The 20,427-nt window shown below is 40.3% G+C and overlaps 1 protein-coding gene across 1 annotated transcript in view; it reads right to left on the reverse strand.

The window, feature by feature from the left end:
* Window positions 1–20,427, reverse strand: part of LOC124258866 (transmembrane protein 132E-like) — a 93,460-nt gene that overhangs the window by 50,835 nt on the left and 22,198 nt on the right. Inside the window, exons 2-3 of the mRNA XM_046692957.1 lie at window positions 11,248–12,055; window positions 1,851–2,000 (exon numbers count right to left, since the gene is read on the reverse strand). Of these exons, the coding sequence (XP_046548913.1) occupies window positions 1,851–2,000; window positions 11,248–12,055 (958 nt within the window). The remainder of the gene's footprint in view (window positions 1–1,850; window positions 2,001–11,247; window positions 12,056–20,427) is intronic.

The raw sequence follows: 20,427 nt of genomic DNA on the forward strand, positions 1-20,427 counted from the left end.
GATAGTATTTCATGTAAAAGAAGAATGTTGCCAAGTTAAAAATGAATACTGGACAACATTTAATCCTTGTTGTTTAACACCACACTCAGCAATTGCCAGCTATATGGAAGTGGTCTGTAAATAATCAAGTCTGGATATGACAATCCAGTCATCAACAGCACGAGCATCGATCTTCATAACTGGGACAATATTTAATGAGATGAGTGACTTAAAAAGATATATAATGTAGCAGGGTCTCACTGCACATGAGAGTAAGGTGACAAAAATTCTTATTTTTGATCTAAGCTAAATGATGATCAAACATTATTTGATTTACACAGGTTAACTTTTTCCCTTCTTAATTAAATTTGCAACTTAAAAATTAGGCTCATCAGCAAACAACAAGAACATAAAGTGGCCAAAAAATTAAAAATAAGTTTTAACAAACAGTTTGCCTGTTAAATGTAACAAAGCCTGACACTATGGGTGTGCCATGGTGATAAAATTACACCAGGAAGTGCTACATTTCAAAGTGAGGTCTGTCAGTTTCTTGCACACGGGAGATGCACTGTAAAATAGGCTCCATCCAGACAAATATCGGTTTCATGTTTACTAGATAATCACGTTTAACCTGATATCATATTATCCTTCACAGAGAGAGGTCCCGGGATTGTGATTGAAAACATGTCTGGTGAGATGGTAAGCAGAATGGCTGCCAACATGGCTGCCACTATAGCTGCTGGCTCCCAGTGTTTTCATGGAATGTATGCATTAGTAAAGCATCTGATAACGAATATTCTGCCATGTTTACATTTCCTTGCAGATCAAAGACAGGTTGTGGTCAGAAATGAAGGAATTGTCTGTCCATGTGTTGAGCATCAGCAGTATTTTGCTAAAATTTGGTAAAGGAATTCTTCCGGTACAGAATGCATGTTGGTCATTATGTGTGTTTTTGCTTCTTTGTGAAGCTCGGCATGAGGTTCGGGTTCTCATCCAAACAATCTGGCATCTGTTTTGGTTTGATAACTTATTGTAGTAACAGGCTCTCAGAATGAGAGAATATATGGGTGTTCTTCTAAGTAACTCTCGGATTCTGATTCATTGCAATGAGTGAGTGAGTGAGTTTGGTTTTACGCCGCTTTTAGCAATATACCAGCAATATGATGGCAGGGGACACCAGAGATGGGCTTCAAACATTGTACCCATGTGGGGAATCAAACCCGGGTCTTCGGCGTGACGAGCGAACACTTTAACCAATAGGCTACCCCACCGACCCCTATTGCAATGAACAGGCTCAATGACGCAATCCCCCTCTACTGGCACTATTCTCTTTATATCAAAGAGGGGAACGGTCACTAGACATAAGATACCTACCGTAATCAACATAATAAGCGCCCTGGGCACTTAGTTAAAAAATATTCAAGGGGGCCTAGTTAGGATAACCCTTTCGAGAGGGCGCTAATTAAGAACGTTATTAATTAATTGTGGTTGACATCCATGATGTTAGAGTGTGTGTCTGTACGGCAGGTGGCTTGTTTGTACACCGTTCTCTTGTTATAACAGTAACTTTTGGGTTCAAGGATTACACATCATGTCAGTGTAAATGACACAGATATACAGTTATTGCCAAGTTTGATAAGAGGGAACGGGGTGCTCTGTGTGGTTGAATTTCTATTAGGGAGTGCTTATTAGGGAGGGGACACTAATTATGACAATCAAACCCTATGGAATCAAACCCTATACGTTAACATGGCAAGCCATTGCTTGATCCACTAGGCTACTCCATGTCCCTGCAGGAAGCAATGAACGTTCAGCCAGGACCATGAACAGGAACAGTGGGGACCAAAGTGGCAGGAACATATTGGTCTTACCTTGATCTTTGGCTGAGTTTCTCTGTGTCCTTGACAAAGGCTGTGACTGTGGCTGATCGCTGTCTGTCGCTGATCTCAACATATATACTCCAAGGGCTGTTCTCGCTCACCACAGCATCTCGAATCAGAAGCCCATTGTGTACCTTCACCCTGAAAACAATATGGTGGGTTTACTTCAAGGAAGCAGGAACATTAGCAGAAATGAAGTCATTGTGATTTGAATCAATCTGGATTTGTCTCAATGTGTCACATGCAGGGGTGGAAATAACCCATTGCCCGATGCCCCAGTCCAGTGTTTTTTTCTGTCGGACAAGCAAATTTGCATATTACACTGTACCAGTGTCCAGTTGACTTTCCAGTGTTAATTATGTTGTTTATTTAAAAAATCAACAAGACAATCGGCCAGTATAGTGGAAAAATTATCAGGGCAAGTGATTTTACATGTGCCACTGTACCGGAGTTCACTAGCAATTTTAAAGTTATTTCCACCCCCGACATGGCACAGATCACAACATTTTGACCATAACTTGAAATCCGCATCAGTCAGACGTAGTCTGTCATGTAATGACCATCCAAGCTGTGCACTGGTAGTTTGTTTAGTTTGTTGACTTACTGCACTCAACAATATTCCATCTACGATTCAGTCGTCTGTAAGCGTCTTTAAGTCCAGACCAGTCTATCCAGTGATTGACATTGGGATATTGTCTGTCTCACAGTCCCTGAACCATATTATTTTCCCTACAGCCTTGCCCTCCCTGCAGTGCAAAAGCCCTAAATGAAGCAAGTTTAGATTTCCCCAGGTTCTGAAGCTTTGGTCTTCCTGGGGTTTATTTGTTACAATCAAAATTATATATATATTCAGAGACTAAGTGTTAGTCTAATTGGGATTACAACGATATGCATAAACCATGCCATGACACCTGACCACCAATCTCAACAAGTAAATCTCAACAGCTCTAACCTTAATGCTTAGAGTGAACGAGTGAGTGAGTTTAATTTTACATTTAATGTTACGAAGGTTTCATATATAAGGCCAAAAGAATATATATGCCTGTTTCCTATTACACGCTTTTTAAAAACAGGGTAGGTGGGTCGGTTTTATCTCTTTTATTTTTACTCTTTTTTTTAAAGTAGCACCAGGTGGGCACCTGAGAAGGTATTCAAGAGTGCCATGTCATGTAGTGACAATGCCTTGTGATGAAACATTGAAAGATTTCTATATCAAATCATTATGCATGTTATCTATTTACAAGTTTTGTCAGCGAGAGCCCATTATGCCAATTGAATGGGAAACGGACATATTTTGTTCGTTTTTTGGGCTTAATGACATGTATGTTATTCATTCACATGCCAACTCATGGACTCTGTTCACACTCATTATGTTTCTAAGTTTATCAGCACAGATTCGCCAAAGTGGTAAACATTTCAGACCTGTATCACTTCAGACCTCCCTCCCACGGTGAACCAATACTCCATGATATAACCTATACTGCTGTACCCAACATACTCACACATAAACCCACCGACCAACCCATCTCACTCACTCACTCATCCACCACCCATCTCACCCACAGACCCACCCACTCATCTCACTCATTCATCCATCTATCTCACTCATCCACCACCCATCTCACCAACAGACCCACCCATCTCACCCACCCACCCATCCAACTCACTAATACACCCACAGACCCCCACCCACCCATCCATCCACAGACCCCCATCCACCCAGCCACCCATCCCAGCCATCTCATTCACTCACTCATCCACCCACCCATCTCACTCACTATATACTTGTACAAACTTAAACATTTATCAAGGACTATTGTCAAAAGATGGCTTCTATAAAGTCAAGTTTTATTCAGGTAGTTCAAACACCACATTTTTAATCTGTAGATGCACATTTGATTCAGTACACTTATCAAACAGAAATGTTTGCCTAGAAACAAGTTTTTCATCTACATACTCTGATCATGGTCTCTTTCATGTTCAGTAAAATTCCCCAAATGTTTCTATCTCGACTTTAAAGCTTGTCCAAGGATCAATTCACATAAAGATGATCTGATTAGGTCATTTCTTAAGGTGTAAATATGAAGTTTCCATGGCAACAGTTTAAGTTTGAGTCCTCAAAGGGATCTCTATGTTTAATAAGCCACAGATGGCGTATGGCTCTAATGTAAGTCAAGTCGTACATATTATCATTCTAATTTCACCACACCAGACTTCCAACAATAAACAACATGCTACTGGGACAACATTCTTTATGCCCACAATTGCCAGCGATAAAATCTTCCCATTTGCCTCGGGGACAAAATACCCAAGAGATGGAATAAATCAAGCTGAGGAACTACTTTGCTGACAGTCTTGCTTTCACAGATGGATGAACACAGTGGTCAGTGAGGTGGCACATGGGCTGTTGTTTACACCAAACGTATCACTACATGCCACAAATTTTGCACTCATGTTGACAAAGTAAAAAATGAAATGTCAGAACTTTCTAAACTTTCACAATTTGATTCCATCATGGGAGATGTTTAAGCGTTAACTTTACAGCGATTCAGAGCGAATTCAAGAAAAAGGTGACCCAGATTGAAGAAGGCGGTGTTTGGCTATATTGTTACACGTTGCTGTATTAACCCTGTCATATTTTTTGGTGCTCCTTTGACAGACAATCCTTCACGAGTGGATGGGGTTACCTCTCACAACCTGAATAATCGCAGACCGACTGCAATATCTCTCACCCAGGTCATGGGAGTGGTGTAAATTACAACCCCTGTCTTGCTGATGCTCCCGAACAAGGAAACTTGTCTGACCAACCCCATAACTCCATAGTGACCCTGACATTTCACTGTCAGTAATATACCTTACATGACAGGCACAACCATAACCATCTATCCTGACTGAGATGTATGTAAAACACATTCAAACAATGGCCTACAGGGAATAGCATAGACCTGCTCAGATGATGGTATTCAGTGAAGTCAAGAAATAATTTGTTTCCATTGCCTTGCTGGGAATAGCATGGACGTGATCAGATGATGGTATTCAGTGAAGTCAAGAAATAATTTATTTCTAATGCCTACAGGGAATAGCATAGACCTGCTCAGATGATGGTATTCAGTGAAGTCAAGAAATAATTTATTTCCAATGCCTACAGGGAATAGCATAGACCTGCTCAGATGATGGTATTCAGTGAAGTCAAGAAATAATTTATTTCCAATGCCTTGATGGGAATAGCATAGACCTGCTCAGATGATGATGAAGGTATTCAGGGAATAGCATAGACCTGCTCAGATGATGGTATTCAGTTAGTAAGAAATAATATATTTCCAATGCCTTGCTGGGAATAGCATAGACGTGATCAGATGATGGTATTCAGTGAAAGTCAAGAAATAATTTGTTTCCAATGCCTTGCTGGGAATAGCATAGACGTGATCAGATGATGGTATTCAGTGAAAGTCAAGAAATAATTTATTTCCAATGCCTTGCTGGGAATAGCATAGACATGATCAGATGATGGTATTCAGCAAAAGTCAGCAGCAAACATGACCCACGATAATTACATATTTCAAAATTCATATCATGCAGTAAAAATAATTGTACAGCTTTCTACAAAAACCTTTTCAGTAATAGTTATAAGCCTGTTGAATATCTCTTCTTCAATGTTATCTGTGAACAAATGCATAATAGTATATAAGAAAATATGAATTGTCAAGTAAATCTTTGGTCTTATAAGAGACCATATAATATAATCTCTGCTCTTATCCATGAGTGCGTGTAAACATTACAGACTCGTCTAGAAGGGTTTGGGCAAGGAAGGAGGGTGTTACATGAAGGAGCGTGGCAATAAAAACTGTGTTGTTATTATTTTAAGTACAAACTTCAGTATTGTTCACATACATCAATTCTATTACAATTCTCATTCTCAAATATCAATACCATTATCATTCTCATACACTCCTTATAATTCTACAGTACCAAATTGAATTATTATTTTCAAATACAAACTTCAGTATTATTCTCATACATCAAACAGTTTCACAACAATTTTTATTCTCATAAATCAAATCCATAATTCTCAAACATTCATTTCATTTCCCAAATTCCATTATTATTCTCACATACAAACTGAGTTATTATTCTCAAACACAAACTCAGCTATTATTCGTTTGACTTGACAGGAAGAAAAAACTGGTGTGATGCAGATCTACAAGTAGTGACAATCGGACCAAAACTGGTCACAAATATTTCTCATTTTCATTTCATGGACCTGATGGAAGTCTCCAAGCTACCATGACAAAAAGATTCCCATAACTCCTAGATCAACATGCAAACCACAGAACAGACATGTTCTCTAAAGATTCTGACAGATATTAGGAACCAAGGCAAGCTTCCCAAGCTCTAGAGTCAAACAACATATCCTAGAACTGCCATGTTCTTTTAAAGATTCTGAAAGGAATTAAGAACCAGGACAAGCTTCCCCTTGCTTAAGAGTCCTACAACATATCCTAGAATAGACTAACATATCCTAGAATAGACTAACATCTAGTGTCTGAAATGAACAGTTCCTAAATTACAATAATAAAATATGTGAAGGAGCCAAGAGACTTTCTTCATTTCCTGAAACTGTGGAAATCGAGACTTGACACCTATTCTATACGTGCATGGGCTTTCTTGGATATATTTGTTTCAGGGTCTGTATGACTGGCTAATCCTGTTACTGCCATGTTCTAATAAAGATTCTGAAAAGTATTAGGAACCAGGACCATGAGCCTCCCTCAGCTCAAGAGTTCTACAAACACATCACAGAACTGCCACATTCTTTTAAAGATTCTAAAATTATTAGGAACTATGACCACAAGTTTACCCTCGCTCAAGAGTTCTCCAAACATATCTCAGAACTGCCACGTTCTTTAAAAGATTCTAAAATTATTAGGAACCATGACCACAGGCTTTCCCTCGCTCATGAGTTCTCCAAACATATCTCAGAACTGCCACGTTCTTTAAAAGATTCTAAAATTATTAGGAACCATGACCACAGGCTTCCCCTCGCTCAAGAGTTCTACAAACATATCTCAGAACTGCCACGTTCTTTAAAAGATTCTAAAATTATTAGGAACCATGACCACACAAGAGTTCTACAAACATATAAACATTCTTTAAAAGATTCTAAAATTATTAGGAACCATGACCACAGGCTTCCCCTCGCTCAAGAGTTCTACAAACATATCACAGAACTGCCACATTCTTTAAAAGATTCTAAAATTATTAGGAACCATGACCACAGGCTTCCCCTCGCTCAAGAGTTCTACAAACATATCACAGAACTGCCACATTCTTTTAAAGATTCTAAAATTATTAGGAACCATGACCACAGGCTTCCCCTCGCTCAAGAGTTCTACAAACATATCACAGAACTGCCACATTCTTTTAAAGATTCTGTAAGGTTCAAGAAGCATCATATCAAACTCCGATCCCTCCCTCCCGACAGACCTCTCACAAGCCTTCCTCCTCCACTTCACACCCAGTGAGCCCAGCACTTTCCGAAACTGTCATGTGACACCCCCAAGTCAACAATCCCCTCAGTACCAGTACAGTCCCCTGCGCTACTTCAACCCTATCAAGTAATCCCAGTGAGCGGAGTACTACAGCAATGAAGTGCTCCTCTCACGCTGTCCTCAACCCATGTGCCTGTCCCTCCACGCATTAATGCAGGAAATATCATATCATCATTTTCATTTTTTTTCACGCTGAACATTCTTGTGTTACTGTTTTTTTCGCATGAGTCAACAGAGTGGTAATTGTTTTTTGAATATACTACTCCATCGTGAGGTGGTATGACAGGCAGGTTGAGGGTTTTACACATATCTGTTTCATAGCCCTCTCCAATATGTCATATGGCATTTAGTCAAACTGGTGGATATGACAGTATACCATACCACACACTGCACAACTAAAGACTCATTGAATCCCTACTGATGTAACCATACCACACACACTCTTCTGATACAATTTGTCCCAAATAAGTTTGCTTTCTTCTTGTTGTTTCACACAGAACTCAGCAATACACTCGTCATATGGCATGTTACTGTATCCCAATTGTATCGATCAATGCTCATCATGTTAATCACGTGATTGTCTGATACATACCTGATTAATCACAGGCTGTCATCAAACAGCATTAATACTGAGTGGTGTGTTTCCAAATATAATTAAAAAGTGAATGTAACTAGACTGACTGACTGACTGAGTTTGGTTTTACGCCGCTTTTAGCAATATTCCAGCAACATCACGGCAGGGGACACCAGAAATGGGCTTCACACATTGTGCCCATGTGGGGATTCGAACCCGGGTCTTCGGCGTGATGAGCAAACGCTTTAACCATTAGGCTACCCCACCGGCCCGAATGTAACTAGAAATATATCCAGTTGCAATGAACATGTTACACCAATGTGAGTGAGTGAGTGACGCTGCTTTTAGCAATATTCCAGCAACATCATGGCGGGGGACACCAGAAATGGGCTTCACACATTGTACCCATGTGGGAAATCGAACTGGGAGTTTGACATGACGAGTGAACGCTTTAACCACCAGGCTACCCCACCACCCCTTTCATCTTTACGAATAATACAGGTTCATAAACATCAGTTTCAGAGTATCTCACATCTTCTTAGATCAGGGTTCCGATCCACAAAGCATTCATAACATTATGATCTGTCGCAACTCTATAGTTTTTCATGGGCTTATGAATGTCATTGAGCTACGAACACTTTGTGCATTGGGACCCAGAATTTGAAAATGTTAAGTTTTTCAGTTGATGTTACATTTAATCCAGCATATGTAAATTCACACTCACTCACTAACTCACTCACACTCAATAATATATTTGGGTTTTTTAATCACAGAAATAAAATGGCCATCTGCTTCGAAACCCACAAGAATGTCACCAAGGATTGTTGAGCATTGTTATGAATTATTGATCGACAGTTATATTCCATAACGTCCTACTGCAGTGTTATACAACACCAGCATCTCACTACACGAACTACTGGCTTAAATGGAACCATACAAGAAACTGTCCCAATGAAAAGATAGCTGTTTACACTCCGCTCCAGGTTTATCCCACCCAACCATACTTCAGCATGGAACAGCCATTAACAAACTCCAGTCGTCTGCTTCGAGGGTTCGCTTGTCTTACCTATCAGTCGGGGATCACATACTGTAAACAACAGCTAACCTCCGCCATTGTAACTCCTACTCTTCCCAGTGCTCTAAACCTACAGGATTTGCCCAAAAGCTTGCCGTCTGTAATTGTAGTTTGTCTTCAAAGCCCAGGGTATAAGACCCCGTATACCTCAAGTCTCAGGTACAGTCCGTATTGTCCAGCCAGGAGTTATATTTCTAAGGTTTTCGAGACTGGGATTTTTTTTAATATGGTTTGTAAATTGCTTGTTTTTTTCCACAGTATTGCAGAAGACGGTTGTTGATAGCACTGGCCGTGTTTGAAGTGAGATGGGAAATCGTTTGATAAACACACGCCTCCATATTCACAGAGCAGTTTGGTTTGCATAACCTTTCCCAGGCTTATCTCCAACGCTGGATCACTTTCTAGAAGAATGGCCGAACAAAAAGGTCTCTGCCAATACACAGCAGACGTACTCAAATTGGCTCAATTACAACCAATCATTATTATCCCACACGAACATGGTCAATTTGCCCCTCGTTTATCTTACAGCATAACCATCAAAGATAACTGCTTCAATTTTCATGTCAGCCATCTTGACAGGACTTCTTTCATGACACTCCATTGAATACTGAACACAAACTGCTGACTTTTCAATTACATTGAGCCAGTTCTACAAGATAACATCTTATCATGCAGTTAATGACGGCACGAAAAATGTAAGGATACTTAAATGCAATTTCAAAAGCATGTTTTCATCAAGCAATAACACAAATTGGCCTTTCACACTTTTTCATATTTTGCTGACATGCGACTTTCTTAAGGCTTTGAATTATTTTGTAATTAACTGACAGTATCACATACTTTCTTTCTCTACATCTTTGAAAACAGAAACATCATTATATCATTCTGGAATGATTCAACTATGCAGGGATAAACATGGATAGTCCATTTGACAAATAATAATCGAGCCAGACCAGATGTTTTATCCAAAAATACCTATTTATTTTCCCCAAAATAACTAGTTATTTTCCGTAACCAGTATTCTGAATTGACACCAAGATATTCCCATTATTTCACAGACATTTATGCTTAAATGACTGACGATAGTGTGAATATACAGCTGAGTCTCAGATATATCCTTGCAACTTGAACCATTGACAGTGACAGAAAGCATAAGTCATGATCCATACCAGAGCAAATCAAACTTAATCATTTTCATTTTTTTTCACGCTGAACATTCTTGTGTTACTGTTTTTTTCGCATGAGTCAACAGAGTGGTAATTGTTTTTTTGAATATACTACTCCATCGTGAGGTGGTATGACAGGCAGTTGAGGGTTTTACACATATCTGTTTCATAGCCCTCTCCAATATGTCATATGGCTTTAGTCAAACTGGTGGATATGACAGTATACCATACCACACACTGCACAACTAAAGACTCATTGAATCCCTACTGATGTAACCATACCACACTGTACTGATACAATTTGTACGGAGAGGTTTTGTTGTTTCTAAGATCACTGACTGACTGGCTGAGTTATTCCAGCAACATTCGTAAGTCTATGTTACAGTATGAGAGTTACGATCACCTTAGCACTACGACTGTCCTAAGTCTACGTTACAGAATGGAAGTTATGATCACCTTAGCACTACGACTGTCGTAAGTCTATGTTAAAGTATGGGAGTTACGATCATCTTAGCACTACGACTGTCCTAAGTCTATGTTACAGTATGGGAGTTGCGATCACCTTAGCACTACGACTGTCATAAGTCTATGTTACAGTATAGGAGTTACAATCATCTTAGCACTATGAGTATGTAGTGAAGTCTATGTTACAGTATGGGAGTTACGATCACCTTAGCACTACTGACTGTCGTAAGTCTATGTTACAGTATGGGAGTTACGATCACTACTCTTGTCGTAAGTCTTTGTTACAGTATGTCGTCACTTTAAGTCTATGTTACAGTATGGGAGTTGCGATCACCTTAGCACTACGACTGTCGTAAGTCTATGTTACAGTATGGGAGTTACGATGGAGCACTACGATCACCCTATGTGTATGGGATCACTTCACCTTAGCCTACAACTACACCTAGGGGCAGATTCCATTACTTGCCACTTAAAACAAACATGGGTTGACAAATTCTAGTTCTAATCCCATATTCACGAGGTTGATCGCTTTGTAAAGCAGAACTGTGGTTTTACTTACTTGATGACAATCACTTGAAGTTTGGAACCAGTATCCAGGTATACAGGAACATCAAACTTTGCCGCTGGAAAGAAATCCTGCGTGGGTACGTGAAATATAAGATTCTGATCCTTCCGTATTTCATAGTTGTATTCCTTTTCCGCCAATCGAATCGTTGCAATGAAGGTTTTTTTCTGATTGGTATTGCCCGACATGGAGCGTCCCGGTACGATGGAGTTGGATGCACTGGCACATTCATGGTTGGCGCCGACTCGGGAGACGTGGTAATACACAGACACGTCGGTGTCATTATGGTGCCACCAATCCGACGGAAGCTCGATGCCCATCACACACGCACTGTCTCTCTCACTGAGAACGCACACCGCAGACAACTGCTGATGCTGATGCTCCACAAACATCTGACCACACCATTGCTGATCGTATCCATAAACATTGTACATTCCATCAGCTTTCCGACTGTTGAGTGGCTGAGCATGCACCAGTACTTGTAAAAGTGACCATTTGGGTGTCAGTCTGTCAGTGACAATATGTGCACTTAAGTCCGTGTTGTACAAGATCTGTCTATGCATGAGGTTGAGGTTCTCGCCCTCATTCCTGGCATCCTCCAGGAGAGAGTCCGCTACTGACTGGTACACCTCGAACGGTCCATGATGAACCCGGAGCTTGTACAGCTCAGAAGGATGGGTCACAATAAACGTCTCCTTCTCCAACACCCGCGGATCCTTCGCCCGGAGCTTCTGGTACGGTGACTTGAGGAAGAAGCCATCTTTCGGGTCATTGAAGGATATGTCCACACCCCGGACTATACCTGAAATATCAACAGGAAAATTAGTAACATTTTCAAACATCAATCTTAGGAAGATCAAATACAGAGACATTCGAACCTGCAGCATCCAAGGAATAGCCCAGAAACATTGTGACATACAATAAAGAAGAAGTTGTCATCCATTATATTTGCGTTTTTGTTGAATGCCAACTTCTACATGCCTCTCAAGAACCTTGTTACTTTACTACATTGAATAAAGTGAGCAAGTACAATTCTACAACACCTTCAGCAATACTGCAGCAGAGCAAAAATGAAGAACACCGGAATTGTTCTTCACACATTCTACCCAAGTTGGGAATCAAACCCGGGCATTCAGCAATATGGACACTTTACCCATTGGGCTACTCAATAACCCAAATGACCTTTAAAGCCCTTATCAGCATAAAACTGGTCCCCAGAGTTTTCAAGACCTTATTTTTAAACTATTCTCTACACAGTTACAAGAAGGACATTGCTCTTAGGGCATGGCCTCTACTGTCTTCAAACAGAAACAGTTCCTACTTGGGGCATTGTGCACTCAGAATCCCCACAATCAGATAAGTGCCATGGACCTATCTGGCCTAGCAGCTCTACACTACAGGAGTTTGTGCTTACTAATGCTTAGTCTCTGAATATATATAAGTTTGATAGTAACAAGCAATCTCATATAATTTGAAAAGGAGCCCCAGTAAAATGGGGCCTGAACCTGAAGAAATCTAGACTTACTTCAGTTAGAGCTTTAGCATTGCAGGAAGGGCAGCAGGGAAAAGTATGTGGTTCTGGGACTTTGAGACAGACTACAGTTTTGGGTCTTCTTTGGCATATTCTCACATAGTGTTCTGTGGACACTGCGTCAAAGTAGACCATATTTCACACAGCAACACAACAATATTTTCAAAACTATATTTTTCTACTCTATATTCAGCTAGAGTGGCAAAACAGAATAGGAACATTCTGCGTGTTTTTTTTTGCCAGATGCTGTATCGCTATAACGTAAATAAACACTGGCTATTTCAAACCTCCAAAACAGATCATTAACTCTAGTGCCAAAAGTCCTTGAAAGAATGCCACATCTTTTCAACCTCCACCAACATGTCTGCCAATTTGAAATCGGACACGGCAAGCCGAGGAAGCTTGAAAATACCTGCTGATATACAGTGGGGAGGGAGATACTGTGGTTATTTTATCAACATATTCGATAAGAAAAAGCGTAAGTGTTTCTCCATTATTTACTTGGCATTTTTCAAGGACATACAGAATTCCACACGTATTCAAAGTTCCAAAAAAGAAGCCCAAATACCTTAAAGTTGACATCACAGGGCAACAGACAAGTCTTTTGAAATATATGGGGTGGTGGGGTATAGAGGTGGTCAGATTAATTGAAATAATCGAAGATTGGTCGCAATGACTGAATGACCAAGCAATCGATCATGTTTTCTCATAATCGAACACAAACAAGTTTGGTACACTTGTTTGCATTAACAATATTTTTCAAGAGGTTGGTTTTGTCTGTTACATTTCACAAGCACTACTAGCTCATTCCAAGTCAAGACTGAATTTATCTTAAAGAGTCCAGGTAATTTATGTTCCTAACATAAGTCATCCTGTAAAGATGTGAAATTTGCAAATGCATTGTGTGCAATTTGAAAAACCCACGAAAGAACGACATGTTTTTTCTTTATGTTTTGTGCATTAAGAAACATAACCAGTAAAATTTGATAAATGACGCTAACCAATTATTTTCGATGATTGATTGGTTGTAATGAACCAATGATCAATTATGAGATTTATACCACTTCCCAACACTAGTGGGGTAGCCTTGTGGTTAAAGCATTCGCTCATCACGCTGAAGACCTGGGTTTGATTCCCCACATGGCCGCTGTTTGCCTCAAGAATCATCATTTATAGCACAGTCAATACTAATCTCCTGAAGAGTAACGGAGTCAATGACAACTCCAAGCCATTCAAGACACTCAAGTCACTGGGGACAGTGGTGTAGCCTAGTGGTTAAAGCGTTCGCTCCTCACTCCAAAGGCACTGGTTTAATTACCCACATGGGTACAATGTGTGAAGCCCATTTCTGGTGTCCCCAGCCGTGATATTGCTGGAATATTGCTAAAAGTGGCTTAAAACTAAACTCACTCACTCAAGTCACTGAACTGATAGCAAGTCGTTGATCAGACAAAATGATCTGATACAGACACAAGGAAATGACACTTGAATCATTGAACTGATTCCAAGTAAATGGCGCCACCAAGTAACTGAACTGATACTGAGTCACTGATATGTCAATCATGACTCAGCGTCAAAGGGCAGATAACCCAGAATCTGCATTGCTGCTACCATTCCCACTTTAACACTTGATGATTTTGTTCTCTTTGGACATTCCATGTCATTCCTTCTGATTTACATCTACAATTCTCATACAGAAATGGTCACAATTACTCCCATCCTTCCAAGCTGCATCCCTCCACCCCAACCTTTGAGCTCGACCCAAGTTACAGGTAACTAAATTAGGGCAGTTATACTCCAGCCGACATGCCAAACATTCTCAAACACTGTTGATGACATGGTGTCCGTCTAAATTACAGACCAGCACCCATTAATAGCCCCGGTTCGACTGTACCGCATCAATAACAGTCTTGATTGGCTATTGACAAGCTGGGCCTATGTCATGTCTTGTGCCCCCACAAAGGTGGTTTGTTATTTTGTTATTTCCCCTGTGAAAATCCTTCATCTGTAAACTTTGATGTTCATGAAAAATGTACCATTGCTATCTTCTTGTAATTTCAAACAACTCTACTGCGCATTGACTTCTCTGAATTCAGATCATTGTGTGTCAGTTGCCTATTGCCTACTTGTTGTAATTTCAAACAACTCTACTGCGCATTGACTTCTCTGAATTCAGTTCATTGTGTGTCAGTGTGTCAGTGCCTACTTGGAGACACAAAGGTAATCTTACCAAGAAACCAGTGAAACTGTTTGAATTGTTATTTTATGTTAACTAAATTCCAAACAAAGACATACACTCATCTACATACCCTAAAAAACAAACACACATGCTCATATCACTTAACACACCTCACACAATGATCACACATCACACAAGAAAAAAACAAACCTCACACAACACTCAAAAACACATGACAAAACAGTCACACAACACACAATGTGATACACCCTACACATCCACTTAACTCAACACATACACATCCAAATAACTCAACACATACACATCCACATATCTCAACACATACACATCCACATAACTCAACATACACATCCACATAACTCAACACACACATCCACATAACTCAACACACACATATCCACATAACTCAACACATACATATCCACATAACTCAACACACACATCCACATAACTCAACACACATATCCACATAACTCACACACATATCCACATAACTCAACACACATATCCACATAACTCAACACACACACATCCACATAACTCAACACACATATCCACATAACTCAACACACACACATCCACATAACTCAACCCACACATATCCACATAACTCAACACACATATCCACATAACTCAACACACACACATCCACATAACTCAACACACATATCCACATAACTCAATGCACACAAATCCACATAACTCAACACACACACATCCACATAACTCAATGCACACACATCCACATAACTCAACACACACATCCACATAACTCAACACACACACACACACACACATAACTCAACACACACACATCCACATAACTCAACACACACACCCATCCACATAACTCAATGCACACCCATCCACATAACTCAACACACCCATCCACATAACTCAACACACACACACACACACATAACTCAACACACACACACACACACACACACACACATAACTCAACACACACACATCCACATAACTCAACACACACATCCACATAACTCAACACACACACATCCAACCATCTAACAGAAAAACATGAGCTATAAAATTTTCAGGTTCCTTTGCTGACAAGCCAAAATCAAATGAAAGACATTAGCAAAATAGCCAGATTCCTGTAAAAATCGAAGGGCAAGCCCACCAGGAAATACCCTCAACACCCTCCTATAACATTATGTTCTCCACCTTGTTACTACTTAGATTAATTCATCAAATGTTTGGCAGAACCATGTAATGTTCCACTTATAACAACTTAATGATACCATTTCCCATCCCAAGCATATAGCAACTGCTCTGGTTGTTTGTGACACTGGAATGTTTTAACTGGAGCGACACTAGAGATTTCTCCTCACACCTCACATTAAACACAGGGGACCTCCATTTCAGCCGGTCAGTGCTCACCGACCGCCCACAGAGTTGCTGGCATATAGCTGTAGATTATCATCATCTATAATGTGTAAGATATTAGCCGTAATCCCCAATAATCCCCTGGCTCATGAACACCACCAACGCTGATGTAGAGATTGCCGAGCCTGCTGCTGCCCCCGGCCAACACGTGAATGAACATACAATATTATCTATTTCTTTGTGTTCCATTAAACAGACCTTGCCAAAATGTCACGGCCTGGATTCTTCTCCCTGACCGAGATAAATAATAGCGTAATGGTGGAAATCAGGACCACACCTCATGATAATGCGTCTTATTCATACAATGTTATGTGTGGAGCTCATGAAGAGGGGAACATACTCCCAAATACCATACTATTTACATCACATACCACACCATACCATACACAATGTATATCACATGTATCATACCGCACACGATATATATCATATCATATATATCATATATCTCATACATAACAACATACCTCATACCATATTTATTACCCATATGGTGAAACATAACCAGTGTCATATATATCATATGTGCAGATATCACTTTTGCCTTGCAACCATTCAGGGGTGGAAATAACCCATTGCCCGACGCCCGAGTCCAGTGTTTTTTTCTGTCGGGCAAGCAAATTTGTATATCACACTGTACCAGTGTCCAGTTGATATTCCAATGTTACTTATGTTGTTTATTTATAAAATCAAATTATCAGGGCAAGTGATTTTACATGTGCCACTGTACCCGGAGTACACTAGCAATTTTAAAGTTATTTCCACCCCTGCCACTGTTTCTGTATTCTGTCGTCTGTGAATGTGACGTGACATCAATGAAGAGGACCATCGCACTTGCTTACCATGTTTTTCTGCACAAATGTACTGAATAAAATGGAAAATAAAGAAATGATTACATTCGAGCAAGTGTCTCATATGACTTATACAAAACTTGTGCAAAACTCGTGAAACTCGAGTGAGACGCTTGGGCAATACAAATTTTCAAACTTGACTTGTAGGAGTCTTGCAACACATTTGCTCGTGTAATAATCTCTACATATCACACCTTTCACAAAATAAGTCATGTATATCATCCCATATGTCATATATATCATACCATACACAATATATATCATACCACAACAATATATCTCATACTATATCATACACAAAAAAATTCTTTACACAAATCCGATGGATCAAGTCCATCTGGATACCCCACTGATTTCCTTATTAAAGCCATGGTTGGGTAGCTAAGTGGTTAGTGTGCTAGCTGGCCATGATTAAGATCCAGGTTTGGTTTCCAAAATGGTGGTAGTGCAGCGAAGTTGCTAAATGTAGCCATGACTCACATGGTGCCTGACACACAAGCAAAAACACATCCCTCCAGTCACTCTCCTTCATCCCTACTCAGATAACCATCTTATCTCACATCTGCTGGTGCGATAACATATAATATTGATCATGAACATGTGCATTTTCATCATTATGTTTGCAGGCTAAACTGATAATCCATGGCCTCACAACTCTATAATTATTGATCCAATTGAAACAGGAAATACCCATAGACGATCAACAATGCACGTTCCAGACAGCCCCGGGGCAGATGGTCAGGAAATGGGTCTGAAAATCGCTTCCCATAAGGGGACATAATTCCTAGCCTGATTAATACTCATAATGGCTTAGTCGCTTTTATTGTTAAAGACAGGCATTAACCTTGGACGGAAATGGTCTGGTTTAAGGAGGAAGGATCTCCTTTATTTTCCGAAACAATAGACTCTACATTGAAAAGGTCTTGGGAGAGCTCGGATGTGTAACAATGCCAGACTCCAGATGCTACTTTCCAGGCTACTGATTTATCAGGGATATATTGTACTTGGTTGCCTTTTAATCTAATGAATATGCATCACGTTTTAAGTATATAGAGTGATGAGGTTTTTAAACCAATACAACTTTTATCATCTGTACACTTAAAGCAGATAAAGGTTCAAGATTTCTTGAACTATTGCTTGTGAGTGAGTGAGTATGGTTTAACGCCGCTTTTAGCAATATTCCAGCAATATCATGGCGGAGAACACCAGAAATGGGCTTCACACATTGTACCCATGTAGGGAATCGAACCCGCGTCTTCAGCATGACAAGTGAACTCTTTAACCACAAGGCTACCCCACTGCCCCTTTTTATTGTGGTCTAACCTACAAAATAGACAAGTGACTTAATTACATTCAAAGTGAATGAGTGTCTAGGGTTTAACAACGCTTTGCACAGTATTCCGATAATATCACAGCACATTCGTTTCATGTGGTAAGAAAGTCTGATGGGATGCTGGTCTCAAACATCAATCAATTTGGTCACACCCACAAACATGGGTATGGTGAAGACAAACCTAAAACATAATTTGAGTGAGTGAGTAAGGGAGTGAGTGAGTGAGTAGTTTAGTTTTACGCTGCTTTAAGCAATATTCCAGCAATATCATGGCGGAGAACACCAGAAATGGGCTTCACACATTGTACCCATGTGGGGAATGGAACCCGGGTCTTCGGGGTATGATGAGCGTACGATGTAACCAATAGGCTACAGCACCATCCCTAAACATAGTTGGATCAAACTGGGAAACAAACCCATAATCACATGTTCCTGGCATATCCAAGGGATGTCACTCTGCACAACAAAATGCAATGCCTTAGACCTAATTATAATCACTTTTACACAAAAACATATGATTATTTTTAACAATTAACTAGCAAATATTACAAAGTAAATTACCCCAATCAACTGATTAAAAACTATGTTCATATCGATGTTGGAAAAACCAACAAAACTGTTCATCATCAGACAATAAGACAAAGGAACAAACTGTGTAGATCACTTCGTAAACTGTCATCACAGATCCATTCAATTCTGCAGATCGTTTAATAAAGGGATTCTGGTGTCAGCTGGGAATTTCATGTTTTGCTACAAGTGATCGAACATTCCACAAGTAGCAGCCTCGCAGGACCAGCCAGATAGTCAACAGAGTGTTACTAAGCCTAGTGCTGATGGAACCTTTCCATGATTCATCATTCTACCTCAGAACACAATCAACATGGCCTCCATAGCAGCGGCGGCCATATTGAACAGGGGAATTTGTTACTGTTGGAATACTGGCTGGTGAATATCGATCCGTATCCCATGCCGGTTCCGTCACTACATTATGGCCACTGGTGGCGGTCTGGCTCGGAGCATCTGATGAAGACTGATTGATGGGGGTCTAGTGACCGTACCAGCGATCGGATGCTGATACCATGAATGCAATGGATAGATTAACCCGCAGCAATACCACACAGCAACCCTTACGAACACTGTGCATGGATTAACGAGATGGCCTTGTAATTAAGTGACTCACGAGCCACAGAGTTCATTGATCCAGAAATGATTTGCCAATACTGAGAGTGGTGTTGATGTATGGATACTCAGGGTATTGCAACAACTACATACAATGGAGTTGACATGATGCTCCTCAAGCTGGCCTTGAGTCTGCTGCTGTGTTATGTTGTCATACAGGTGTATGACCAAACCATCAGCATGGTCAGGGCATACAGGTGTATGACCAAACAATCAGCATGGTCAGGGCATACAGGTGTATGACCAAACCATCAGCATGGTCAGGGCATACAGGTGTATGACCAAACCATCAGCATGGTCAGGGCATACAGGTGTATGACCAAACCATCAGCATGGTCAGGGCATACAGGTGTATGACCAAACCATCAGCATGGTCAGGGCATACAGGTGTATGACCAAACCATCAGCATGGTCAGGGAATGGTCAACTCAGAATGTGTTTCCCGGCATCCAAGCTAACCTGGAAATACTCAAAAATACTGATGAATATCCAGATTAAAGAATCATGGGTTATGGTCAATGGTTTGTGAGTCAGTTTGGTGTTACGTCACATTTAGCATTATTCTCGCAATATCATGGTGGGGGCCACGGGAAATGGGCTTCACACATTGTACCTATGTGGGGATTCGATCCCAGGTCTTTGGCATGATGTGTGAACGCTTTAACCACTA

This window comes from Haliotis rubra, unplaced genomic scaffold (assembly GCF_003918875.1).
Source record: "Haliotis rubra isolate DU_JTF1 unplaced genomic scaffold, ASM391887v1 Scf700, whole genome shotgun sequence".
NCBI lineage: Eukaryota > Metazoa > Mollusca > Gastropoda > Lepetellida > Haliotidae > Haliotis > Haliotis rubra.